Source organism: Apodemus sylvaticus, chromosome 17, assembly GCF_947179515.1.
Source record: "Apodemus sylvaticus chromosome 17, mApoSyl1.1, whole genome shotgun sequence".
NCBI classification, from domain to species: domain Eukaryota; kingdom Metazoa; phylum Chordata; class Mammalia; order Rodentia; family Muridae; genus Apodemus; species Apodemus sylvaticus.
Genome location: NC_067488.1, coordinates 52,709,782 through 52,720,264, shown reverse-complemented (window position 1 = coordinate 52,720,264; position 10,483 = coordinate 52,709,782). Strand labels below are relative to the sequence as shown.

The window sequence follows — 10,483 nt, the reverse complement described above, 5'->3', positions numbered from 1 at the left end:
GGGCGCAGTCCTCCCTGATTGTGCCTCTTTCCCTCTTTCAAAATGCAGACACCCCTGAGGTTAGGCGACTGTAATCTGGTACAGGGTGGGCGTGCGCGCTTGTAATGTAATGCCTGGAGGCAGCGATGTACACCTGGAGAGGGTGGCTGTGCCAACCCCTCACTTGCTAGGGCCACAGCTGACTCAGTCTAGGGTGGAGCCACTCTGCTGAGCCTCCCGGCGCTCCATCCCCATCTCATTGGGGCCCCGGTGCGGTGCGCGTTCCTTTGCGCTCTAGCGCAAAGGCTGAGGGAGTCTGCAGCCCCGCGTCCGTCCGAAGCGCCCTATTATGGACTTCCTCGAGGCAGAAGGCGGCTGGAGCCTGTCCTTCTCAGGCTCTGGCTTCCTGGGCCTCTACCACGTGGGTGTCACCGAGTGTCTGCGCCAGCGCGCGCCGCGCCTCATCCAGGGCGCCCGCCGCTTCTATGGATCCTCCTCGGGCGCGCTCAACGCCCTGAGCATTATCTGCGGCAAGTCTGCAGGTGCTTGGGACGTTCTCAGGGTGTAAGGATCCCCGCAGGTTGCTGAGCCTGGAGATGTGCCCCTGAGGTTTTACAAGCTGTAGCCTCCGAATCTGAGGACTTCTATCTCTAAAGATGGGATCCTGGCTTTAGATTTGGGATGCTACCCCTAAGGCTTTTTTTTTTTTTTTTTTTGAGCATATTGGTTACCAGGACTGGGCAGAGATGTTAAGAACTGACTTCCAGGCATCACTAAGAGAAGAGGACCATTGGTGGGGGCGGGTGGCCCACAGTGGTCCCAGGTCACTAAGGCCTTAGTTCCCACTGCCCTGCAGATTTCGCCTGCTCCAATCTCCTGGGCCTGGTGAGGCATGTGGAGCGGCTGAGCCTGGGTATCTTCCACCCCGCCTATGGACCCATTGAGCACATCAGGAAAAGGCTGCAGGAAGACCTTCCTGACAACTGCCATATTCTGGCCTCCCAGAGGCTGGGCATCTCCATGACCCGATGGCCTGATGGTCAGAACTTCATAGTCACTGATTTTGCCACTCGGGATGAACTCATCCAGGTGAGCCAGTGCTGCCTTGGGACCTGGAGCTCAGGGACACAGTCCACGGAATAATAGAGTGAGCCTAGGGGTTTCTGTGGGTGACTACCTGTGTGTGTGTGTGTGTGTGTGTGTTTCTATGGGTGACCACTTCTGTGTGTATGTGTGTGTGCATGTGAGTTTCTCTGGGTGACCACCTCTGTGTGTGTTTGTGTGTGTGTGTGCTTGTGTGTGTGTTTCTGTGGGTGACCACCTCTGTGTGTATGTTTCTATGGGTGACCACCTCTGTGTGTGCATGTGTGTTTCTGTGGGTGACCACCTCTGTGTGTGTTTGTGAATGTGTATGTATGTGTGTGTGTGTGTGTGTGTGTGTAGGGGAGGAGCAGTAGCTAGACTGTATCCAAGACTGGACCAAGTCCAAGGCTCTGTAGAGGATGAGGTAGAGAGGAACCTGAGGTATTCCTGGGGCAGACTGAGGAGCAGTCAGCTTTCAGAGTCAGGACCTCTAAGGCTGCTCAGTCCACAGGTGTCTGCCCTGTCCCCCTCACCCCTATTTTCCAGGTGTTTTCTGATTGCCAAAGCAAAAATATTTATCTACTGAGCATCTAGTATGTGTGGGCACTGTTTGCTGCGGGGTTTTGCCAGGCTTGGGCACATGTGAAACACCTTAGCTTCTCAGGGCTTGTACTCACTGAGCACACCTCCTGGGAAGGGGTCAGGAAAGGGCCTGTGTGGAATTCAATCAGGAGACCAAGACAGGGAGGGAATGGAGCCTGCTCTGACTTGACAGGTTCTGGCTTAGGGGATAGGGAAAGCGTGACCAAAGTTCTGAAGGATGGGTCTCCATCCTCAAAGGCCTCAGCTCATTGTGAAGATTCCTGGAGTCCCTGGGCATAGCTCCGCCCACCCTTCCTATCATGGCGTCTGTCCTGTCTGCTCCTGATGCTGAGGTCCAGATATACTCATTCTCATCTTGGTGCTCTGTGCCTGACAGTAGGACAGCCTAGGACAAGAGGGCCTCTGTCTACTGGAACATAGGTGTTTGGTTGTCAGTGTGTACCTGAGGTACCTGAGGTGGTGTCATTTGTGTGGACTGATGCTCAGGGAGGGACTTCCGAGATGTCCTGGTGTGCTTACCTGGGCAGCACATACAAGGTGTTCAGTGAACCTCAGCTGTCACGAACGGCAGCCATCTGTGGGAAATTCCCATCTCAAACCTCAGAGCCAGCCCCTCATCTGCTTCTCCAGGGACCATGGGAACAGTGCTCTTCAGGGTTGTCAGGTAAAGGTCTGTGTGCCCTTGAACTTGGAACCCTAGATCTACAGTATTTGCCCAGCCCTTCCCTGCCCCCCTCCTCCCAGCATAGTTGACCACATCGGAACTATCCTCTCCTGTCACACTCTGCACGCGTCTGTGCATATTGCTGGCATGTAGCAGGTAAGACCAGAGGTGATACAGACCAGGGGCGATGCAGACCAGAGGTGACACTAAGCCTGTTGCAACACAGGATGATGTGCACAGCCATTTACAGCACAGGTTCAGTCTCTAAGTGAAGCATCTCCCCTCCCCGCCTCTGCCCTACACCAGCAAGGCTTGTCGGGGCTTTTATTAGGAGACAGTGTCTGTTGTGGGGAAAGAGAACCTGGCATTCCTTCTCAGAAGTGCATTTGTTGGGATCAGCTCTGAAAACACTCTTTGGGAGACACACAGAGGTTTTTGGTGGCACCACCTTGCCAGACATGGGGGACGTGTGTGTGAGTTGGTACTGGTACCTTGGTTCATATACTAGGGGGCATCCTGCCTGCAGCCTCCAGGAAGCCAGGGTGCCCTCTGCAGAGAGAGAGAGAGAGAGGAAGGTGGCTTCAAGGACACTTGCATTCATGCGTTCTTGTGAGCTTGAGAGCAGGTGACGATGCTCTTCCCTTCCAGGCTCTGATCTGCAGCTTGTATTTTCCCTTGTACTGTGGGAACATCCCTCCGGCCTTCAGAGGGGAGGTGAGTGTGTTCGGGAGGGCCCCTGTCTCCATTCCACTCTGGGCTCCAGGCAGCTAGGACAAGGGCTTGTACAGAGGTGGAGATAGGAGTGAGGAGGCCACCTGACGGTAAAGCACCTACTGTGTGCCCAGCCTTTCCCCTAGAGAGGCTCAGAAGCTAGGCTGGAGGAAGACACAGACTCCAATCAACATGGTGAGAGTGAGGGGAAGATGGCGTGGGCTAATGCCTCTCTGCCTTCCAGCGCTTCATCGACGGGGCTCTGAGCAACAACCTGCCCTTCTCTGACTGCCCCACCACCATCACCGTCTCTCCTTTCAATGGGACAGTGGACATCTGTCCCCAGAGCACCTCACACAATCTTTTTGAGCTAACCGCCTTCAATGCCAGTTTCCAGATCTCTACCAGGAACTTCTTTCTTGGGGTCATATCCCTGTTCCCCCCAAAGCCTGAGGTAAGTCACCCTGCATGGTCCTTGCCTATGACCCATCAGCTTCAGTTACTGCCACGCCTCAAGTCACACAAGACCTGGAGCAGAAACTTGACCCTCCTTCTGTCCCTTCCTGGGCGAGGCCTAGAGTCCAGATGTGGTCCATACTCAACTGGCAGGCTCCATGAGCAGAGACTGTTAATTCCATTCCTTTTCCTAGATTTACTTTTATTTGTGTGTGTGTGTGTGTGTGTGTGTGTGCCTGTGCAAGTGAATGAGTGCTTACAGAGACCAGAAGAGGCCATTGGACCCCCAGAACTGGAATTCTTGGCAGCTGTGAGCCACCCAATGTGAGTGCAGGGAGTACTCTCACAGGGGCAGGAATGAGCCGTGCTCTTCCACAGGAGCAGCCGGTGCTTTTTGTTGTTGGACAATCTCTTCAATATCTCATCGGTTTTCGCTTTTTTGAGACAGTCTTACAATGTTGCCCTGGCGGGTCTGGAACTCACCATGTAGATCAGGCTAGATCTCACACTCACAGAGATCTGCCTGTCTCTGTGTCCCCGAGCGCTCCATGAAACGTGTGTGCCACAGTGGCCTCCAGCCTCTAGGGAGCTTCACTGCTCAGAGGACACAGGCTCAGGCAGGTTAAGTAACCACTTATTCAGCCACAGAGCCCACAAGTGGGAGAGCTAAGATTTACTGTTAGTCCAGCATCCAGCATGGTCTTGACAATGAACTCCCAAGACTGTAGCCAGAATACATGTGTGCATGTGAGCACAAACACACGCAGAACGAGATGGCTTAGCAGGTAAAAAGATACCTGGTGTGCAAGTCTAGTGGCCGAGTTTGATTCCAGGAACCGACATAAAGGGGGAAGGGAAGAGATGACTCCAAAGAGTTGTCTTCTGAGCGCTACTTTCACACCATGCCACACCCCCTGTGAAGGGTAAAGGAAGAGGCTGTCCTGGGCTTGTGGGGATCCCAGTGGAGATCCCTCAGACTCTGACTCAGGCCTGGTCACCCTGTCTATTGGAGGGAGATCTCAGATGGAGGCAGGTGCCTGAGCTCTAGGTAAGGAGTGAGCTGCCCAAGAGGAGGGCGCATCAGGATCAGATCTGTGCCCTGTGCACTCTGGGTCTCCCTGACCAGTATCTTGTCTCTGGGGTTCCTGAGCCCTACAGAGGGTTACTGGGGCAGCAGGCTGGGCTGGAGCTGTGTTCATCTGCTAAAATGTCCCCAGCCTATGGCTTGTGGCTAGAGAGCCCCACGCTCTGTCCTTCCTCTGCTCCATATTCCAGGTGGTGGCTGACTATTGCAGACAAGGTTACCTGGATGCCCTGAGGTTCCTGGAGAGACGGGGTAGGTGGCAGAGGGCGGTAATGGGATGATGTCGGGTGGGCATTTAAAGCCTGGGATCTCAGTGCCTACTCTGCGTGTGACTGAACTACAGAGGGGAGTCTATAAGGAGACATCTGGGTCTTATTCTAGAACTTCCAAAGACTGGAGCAACAGTGACAGAGATGGGAGGGGGAGACAGGGGAGACTTCCAGAGATGAACTGGAGCAGAGAAAGATCTTGGCCTGAGGTGGGGAGATTAAGAAGGGAGAGCTTCCTGGAGGTGACAGCTGAGCCGGAGTGGGTCCAACTGTAGAGTGATTGGGATGGGAAGACTGAGTCAGACAGATGGAGGGGAGCTGCACTCCAAGGGTATGTCAGCTGGCAGGAGGTGCATAGTCCCCAGGACTGGAAAGCATGGCTGTCATCCTCGGAGGCGCGCTTTAGAAATGAACCCAGGCTTTAAACCCCAGACCTATCCTCAATCCCAGCATTCCACTGCAACCTGCAATACCTTACTCTAGGCCACAGCTTGAGAGTACTGCACTTAACTCTGATGGCAGTAGGCCTTAAGTTTTTTTTACAGAGAGAAACTGAGGCAGAAGGGCGGAGACTCACAGCACTGGCAGGTGGGAACAGGACAGAATTTGAAAACAGGGCTATATCTCTTGGCAGTCTGGACAGCAAGGTGGAGCCCATTGGGATCCATCCTGTAGCCCGAGTCCTGGAGTTGGTTTGAGCATCGACACGTGGGTAGTAAGATACTGGTTCCTTTGAAGGCTGCTGCTATCAGATCTTCTTCTTCTCAATCTAGGACTTACTAAGGAGCCAGTGCTGTGGTCGCTGGTATCTAAGGAGCCTCCAGCCATCATGGAGGAGCTCAGGGGCACTGACCATGACCAGGGACAGAGGGCTGGCCCGACTGTCAGGTGGGACATCCCCAACGTGCTGGTCAAGGATGTGCCCAACTTCGAGCTGCTGTCACCGGAGCTGGAGGCTGGTACTGCCCCTTATTCCCTCGCTGGCCTGTGTGCTCATATCTGCTAAGCCCTTACCAAATGTCAAGTGTGGCTGGGGGCTTTTTCTATGTCCTCTACTCTTAACTGCAACCTATTTAATCAGTGGGGAAATTGAGGCCCTTAGAGAAGGAACTCAACAGCTCTTCCTGTCTGCCATGAGGGTATTGAGCCCAAGCCTGTGCCTGGGAAAGACAGGTCTATGTCCAGGCCACAGTGAGGTGCCTAGGGACAAACACAGGTACACATGGCAGGTGACAGCTCAGAGGCACTGCAATGGAGGGATGAGAATTTGGGTAGAGGTCATCACATGGGGCTGGAGACGCTGAGCTGGTAGGTGTCTGGGATCATAGCATAGTGTTTGGGTGACGTGGCAGACATGAACTTGGGGGTGACTGGATGGGAGGTGGCAGGGGGAGAGAGCTGGTGTCTTGGTTACTTGTGTATTGCTATGATAAAATACCACAATATCAAGGTAACTTATCAATGGAAGTGTCTAATTTGGCTTACAGTTCCACAATGCTGGTAGAAATAGCTAAGAGCTCTTGTCTCAAATTCCAAGAGCCCGGTGGGTGTCTTTTGAAATCTCAAGCCTGCCCCCAGTGACACACCTCCTCCAACAAGTCCACACCCCCTAATCCTTCCCAAACAGTTCCACCAATCAAGGAGCGAGTTCAAATATATGAGCCTGTGGAGGCTATTCTCATTCAAACCACAGCTGGGGGGTGGGGGGGAGGCCTGGGGTACAACCAGAGAGGTTGAGGTGACAGTGAAGGCTCAAGAAGAGGCACTGAGGAGGTGAGAGATTAATTTATACCCGGAAGGCTTTTGGTCAGCACTGAGCCCTCGGTGCAGGCTTCTGAATTTGGAATCAGCGGGGTGTAGCTACTGCCCCTGCGCACTGCAGCTGGCTGGGGTAGGAAATGGGAGAGGAAATCTAATGCTTAGACACCCTGGGTTCCCGCCCACTGCCTCAGAGGGATGTTCTGCTGGGGACCCACTTCTCAGGGCTAGGGCAGAGCTGGAGTTGGATGTTGTCTCCTTGCCTACAATCTGAGCTGCAGTCGGAGCTACCAGCAGTCTGGAGCGGCCTTCTGGCTCTTGCCCTGACTAGTTACTCCTACTGTGCTTAGCGTGGTAAATGAGGGCATTGGACCTGGCAACATGGACGCTGTGGCCACAGCTGCTCTGAGGCGATTACTGTGAGAAAGACCCCGGGATGCTTGCTTATCCAAGGCACCATGATGGACTTCCCCCTGTAGGAGGACAGAAAAGCAGAACTTGCCTTGGTTCCTGAAAGAGACTCTCACTGGGCCCTTCTGGACTACCACTCTGAACCTCAGTCTCCTCACCGTGGGTTAAGTGGGGTGTGTACAGGGCGACCCCTGCTGGCAGCTGGGTCTCCATCGGTATGGAGATGCTGAGGTGGCTCTTCTTCACAAGGCTGGATGGCCCCAGGATGACCTGGGCTGGCTATGGGGGCACAGCTCCACAGCCTGAAGGAGCTGTAGGCCTCTTCCTGTCTTGCAGCACTGAGAAAGGGATGCAAGAGACGCTTCTGGGCCCATATCCAGTGTTCAGTGCCGGGGAAGGTGCTGACCTACCTGCTACTGCCCTGTACGCTGCCCTTCGAATATGTCTACTTCCGGGGCAAGAGGTGAGAGAGCCGGGGTCGGGGGAGGCTGGGCCAGGGAGGGCAGCTAGGTGGCTAGAGGTGGCAGGTACCTGCCTTCCCGACACTACCTGCCATGGGCCAGCCCATGCAGTGCCTGGGTAGACTCTGCCAAAAGAACTGATAGGGAGGTAATGTGGCCGGCTACACAGAACTTTGGCTAGTATTTAGGCTGCTCTGTGACCTTCTGCCCTCTGATCCATGGCAGAGTTTCTGTGACACTGTGATGATGCCCTTGGCCCCTCTCTCAGCTGCTCTGTCTCAGATTGGCTGTGTGGCATAGGCCTGTTCTCCTGACCTCTCTGGATCATAGCACGTTTCCTAAAAACAGGGTTCTTTTAGGTCAGTCTGGCTGCAGCTGAGTACTCGCTGCTGGGTTAGTGGACTCTGCTGCTTTGTTTGCTCATTCACTGCCTGCTGAGGGTGACCGAGGACTGGGTGTTAGCTCGGGCAAGAGAGGCAGGCTGACCCTGACCTGGCTCCTGGCTCGGGGGGAGCACACAGCTCACAGGCGGCAGCCACATCACCTGTGCATTTTAGCTTGTAGGAGAGAGTCATACTAGCCCGGAGCTAGCCCAGCACATGCTCAGAACTGTTTGTCCAGGGTAGGCAGGCAATGACATCTGAATTATAGTTTTAAGGATGGGCCACGGTCTGTTTGGCAAAGGAGAAGAAAAAAGCCTCCCAGATGGATAGGATACTGTGTGCAAAGGTCCTGGGGCAGATGGATATCAAGCACACCCTAGGAATCCAACAGGAGGAGGGTATAGGGAAAGCTAGAGAGTGATCGGGGATAGACACACAGACACACGGGGTCTCTGGTCAGATGAGCGAGCTTCATCAAGACAAGGAGGTGCTGTGAGGAGAGCCGATGCTTTCTTTCTGAAAGGATCGTTCTAATATTATAATCCAGAGGATTTTGTGATCCAGAATGGTCTTGAACTCAAGACTTCCTCTGCCCAGGCTTCCAGCCACGTGCCCCAACACTAGACCTGAGATCTGTGCTTCTAAAAAGCCTCTTCCTTAGAAGTCTGTGATGGTGAGACCCAGGACTTTGTGTTGTACTGCCTGGAGTTAGTGATCAGGACAGCCTTGGAGAGACCTTCCTGCCAACAGACTCGCTTCACACAGAGCTGCTTCCTAAAACCACAAACTGGTGAAACGAAGCCAAAGGGATGTAAAATCTAGCCATCTCTATGGTGTGAGGCTGCCGGAGACAGCTCAGAACCCCGCGTCTGCCCTTCCGGTTTCCTATGATCCGCATGCGCAGGGCATTTGGAGCCGGAGAAGGCACTGGCCTCTTCATGAAGCTAACGTGGATGAAAGACATGGGGCAGGAAGAGGGATGGATAGAGATACGTAGGGGAAGGGACTATAGGCAGAGGGTCTTCGTTCGGCCGGTGAACAAAGCTGGGTCCCAGAGAGGCCCTCTGAATCTCTGGGCTGCAGAGGAGGGTGGCCTCCAACCTGACATCACACCACTCTTCCCAACTCTGTGGAAGTTGACCCCAAGCCCCGCCTCTCCCTAAAGTTCAAAGTCTACTTCAGGCCATCCTACCACGCATGCTCCCCATGGGGCCATCCTGAGATGACTTGCTCAACCTGGGCACTCCCCCCTGCCCCCTCCCCTCCCATCCCCTCCCCCCCCTCCGCTCACGCCCCCCCCCCCCACCTCCTCTCTCCCCTCTGATCTGGCACCATCCCAGGGCTCCCTGGAAAGCTGACATTGCCCCTCCCACAGGCTGATGCAGTGGCTGCCCGATGTACCAGATGACTTGTATTGGATGCAGGGCCTCCTGAAGAGTACCAGTCTCGAAGTCTACTCCATGGCCAAGTCATGGCTTCTCGGGTTGGGCAGGTGAGGCCGGGGCGGGGAGGGGCAGGAGTGTTTGCCTGCTGCCCACATTCACTACCCAGCACTCAGAGCCCGGCACCCAATTCCTAGAACTCAGAACCTAGCAGCTACTGCATGCACAGTATCCATCTAGTGTCCCGCACCTAATACACAGTACCCAGCACACATACTATGTCCTCTGTCTGTCCACCTGAGGGTACTGTGTGTGCTACCCAATGTCTGGGATCTCGTAGCTAGTCACGCTGGCCAGTCTGGCTAGTCTTCTGGGGATCTTTATCATGGCTCTGTGGTTGGAAAGCATCACCCCCCCACCCCCCCTCCCCGTGAGCCTCCGCAAGACTGATTCCATGTGTCTGGGGACTGCTGGGCTCTTTCCGACTGATTTCCTGCTGCTGGAGACCTAGTGTACCACCCTGTCCCTAGCTTCTTAGAAAAGCCACCCTGGGGTCCAGATGTTCTCTTGTTTGGTCCTGTTGAGGGCTTGAGACTTTCTTCAGAGGGCTGGCGGTGAAGTAGCCTGCTCCCTGTAGGGGCCGCCTACTTTCACCAAAATCCAGGCCTTAAACTCACATATGATTCCTGCTCTCTCTACAGCCCATCTGCCGCCAGAGCAGACTCTGGTATCCTCCAGCGGCAGCAGCGGCAGCGGCATCGGGGGACAACTGCTTCTGAGACCCGGCCCTTGAACCACAGGCTCGCTGATTGCGCCCTGGGCTAGGCCAACCACATATGTGACCCTCCGAACTCTGTCCTTGCCCCTCATCCTGTGTGCTTATGCCTGCCTCTGGCTGTAGTGACCCTGGCATGTGACCTGGGTCAGGCTCCTCCCCTGGGCTCTCTGAGCTCAGCTCCGAGCTCAAAGAGGTTGCTGAATTATTGGCAAAAACGACCTGGCTTCCTGTCCACGCTGGGCCACGTACTTCTCCTGGGGGCAGGTGGTTTCCTGGCACCGATCGACGGCCCTCTGCAGCTGTTCTTGGGACCTTGATCCCCGGGGCCTCTTGGGATGCTTTCAGGCCACTGTTCTCTTGTCAGTTTTGTGACAGAACAAGCTAAGTCCCATCTCAGTTCTGGATCTCCATGTGAGGGACACAGAAGACATAGGTGTCTAGCAGAGGTGTGTTCTGCACTA

General features: G+C 54.6%; 1 protein-coding gene across 1 annotated transcript; it reads left to right on the top strand.

Moving 5' to 3' along the window:
* The first annotated feature begins 316 nt into the window (after positions 1–316).
* Positions 317–10,069, top strand: Pnpla5 (patatin like phospholipase domain containing 5). Its single transcript, XM_052161585.1, has 9 exons — positions 317–521; positions 836–1,068; positions 2,978–3,043; positions 3,285–3,494; positions 4,772–4,832; positions 5,623–5,808; positions 7,355–7,481; positions 9,238–9,354; positions 9,946–10,069. Exons 1-9 carry the CDS (start codon positions 329–331, stop codon positions 10,067–10,069), a joined length of 1,317 nt encoding a protein of 438 aa, XP_052017545.1. The 5' UTR covers positions 317–328.
* Positions 10,070–10,483: the final 414 nt, after the last annotated feature.

What these genes read in the sequence shown, in the direction of transcription:
- Pnpla5 (XM_052161585.1), top strand. Translation starts at nt 329, where the DNA reads ATGGACTTCCTCGAGGCAGAAGGCGGCTGGAGCCTGTCCTTCTCAGGC. An exon ending in CTCGGGATGAACTCATCCAG is followed by an intron (nt 1,069 to 2,977) that starts GTGAGCCAGTGC and finishes CTTCCCTTCCAG; the next exon opens with GCTCTGATCTGCAGCTTGTA. An exon ending in CTCCGGCCTTCAGAGGGGAG is followed by an intron (nt 3,044 to 3,284) that starts GTGAGTGTGTTC and finishes TCTGCCTTCCAG; the next exon opens with CGCTTCATCGACGGGGCTCT.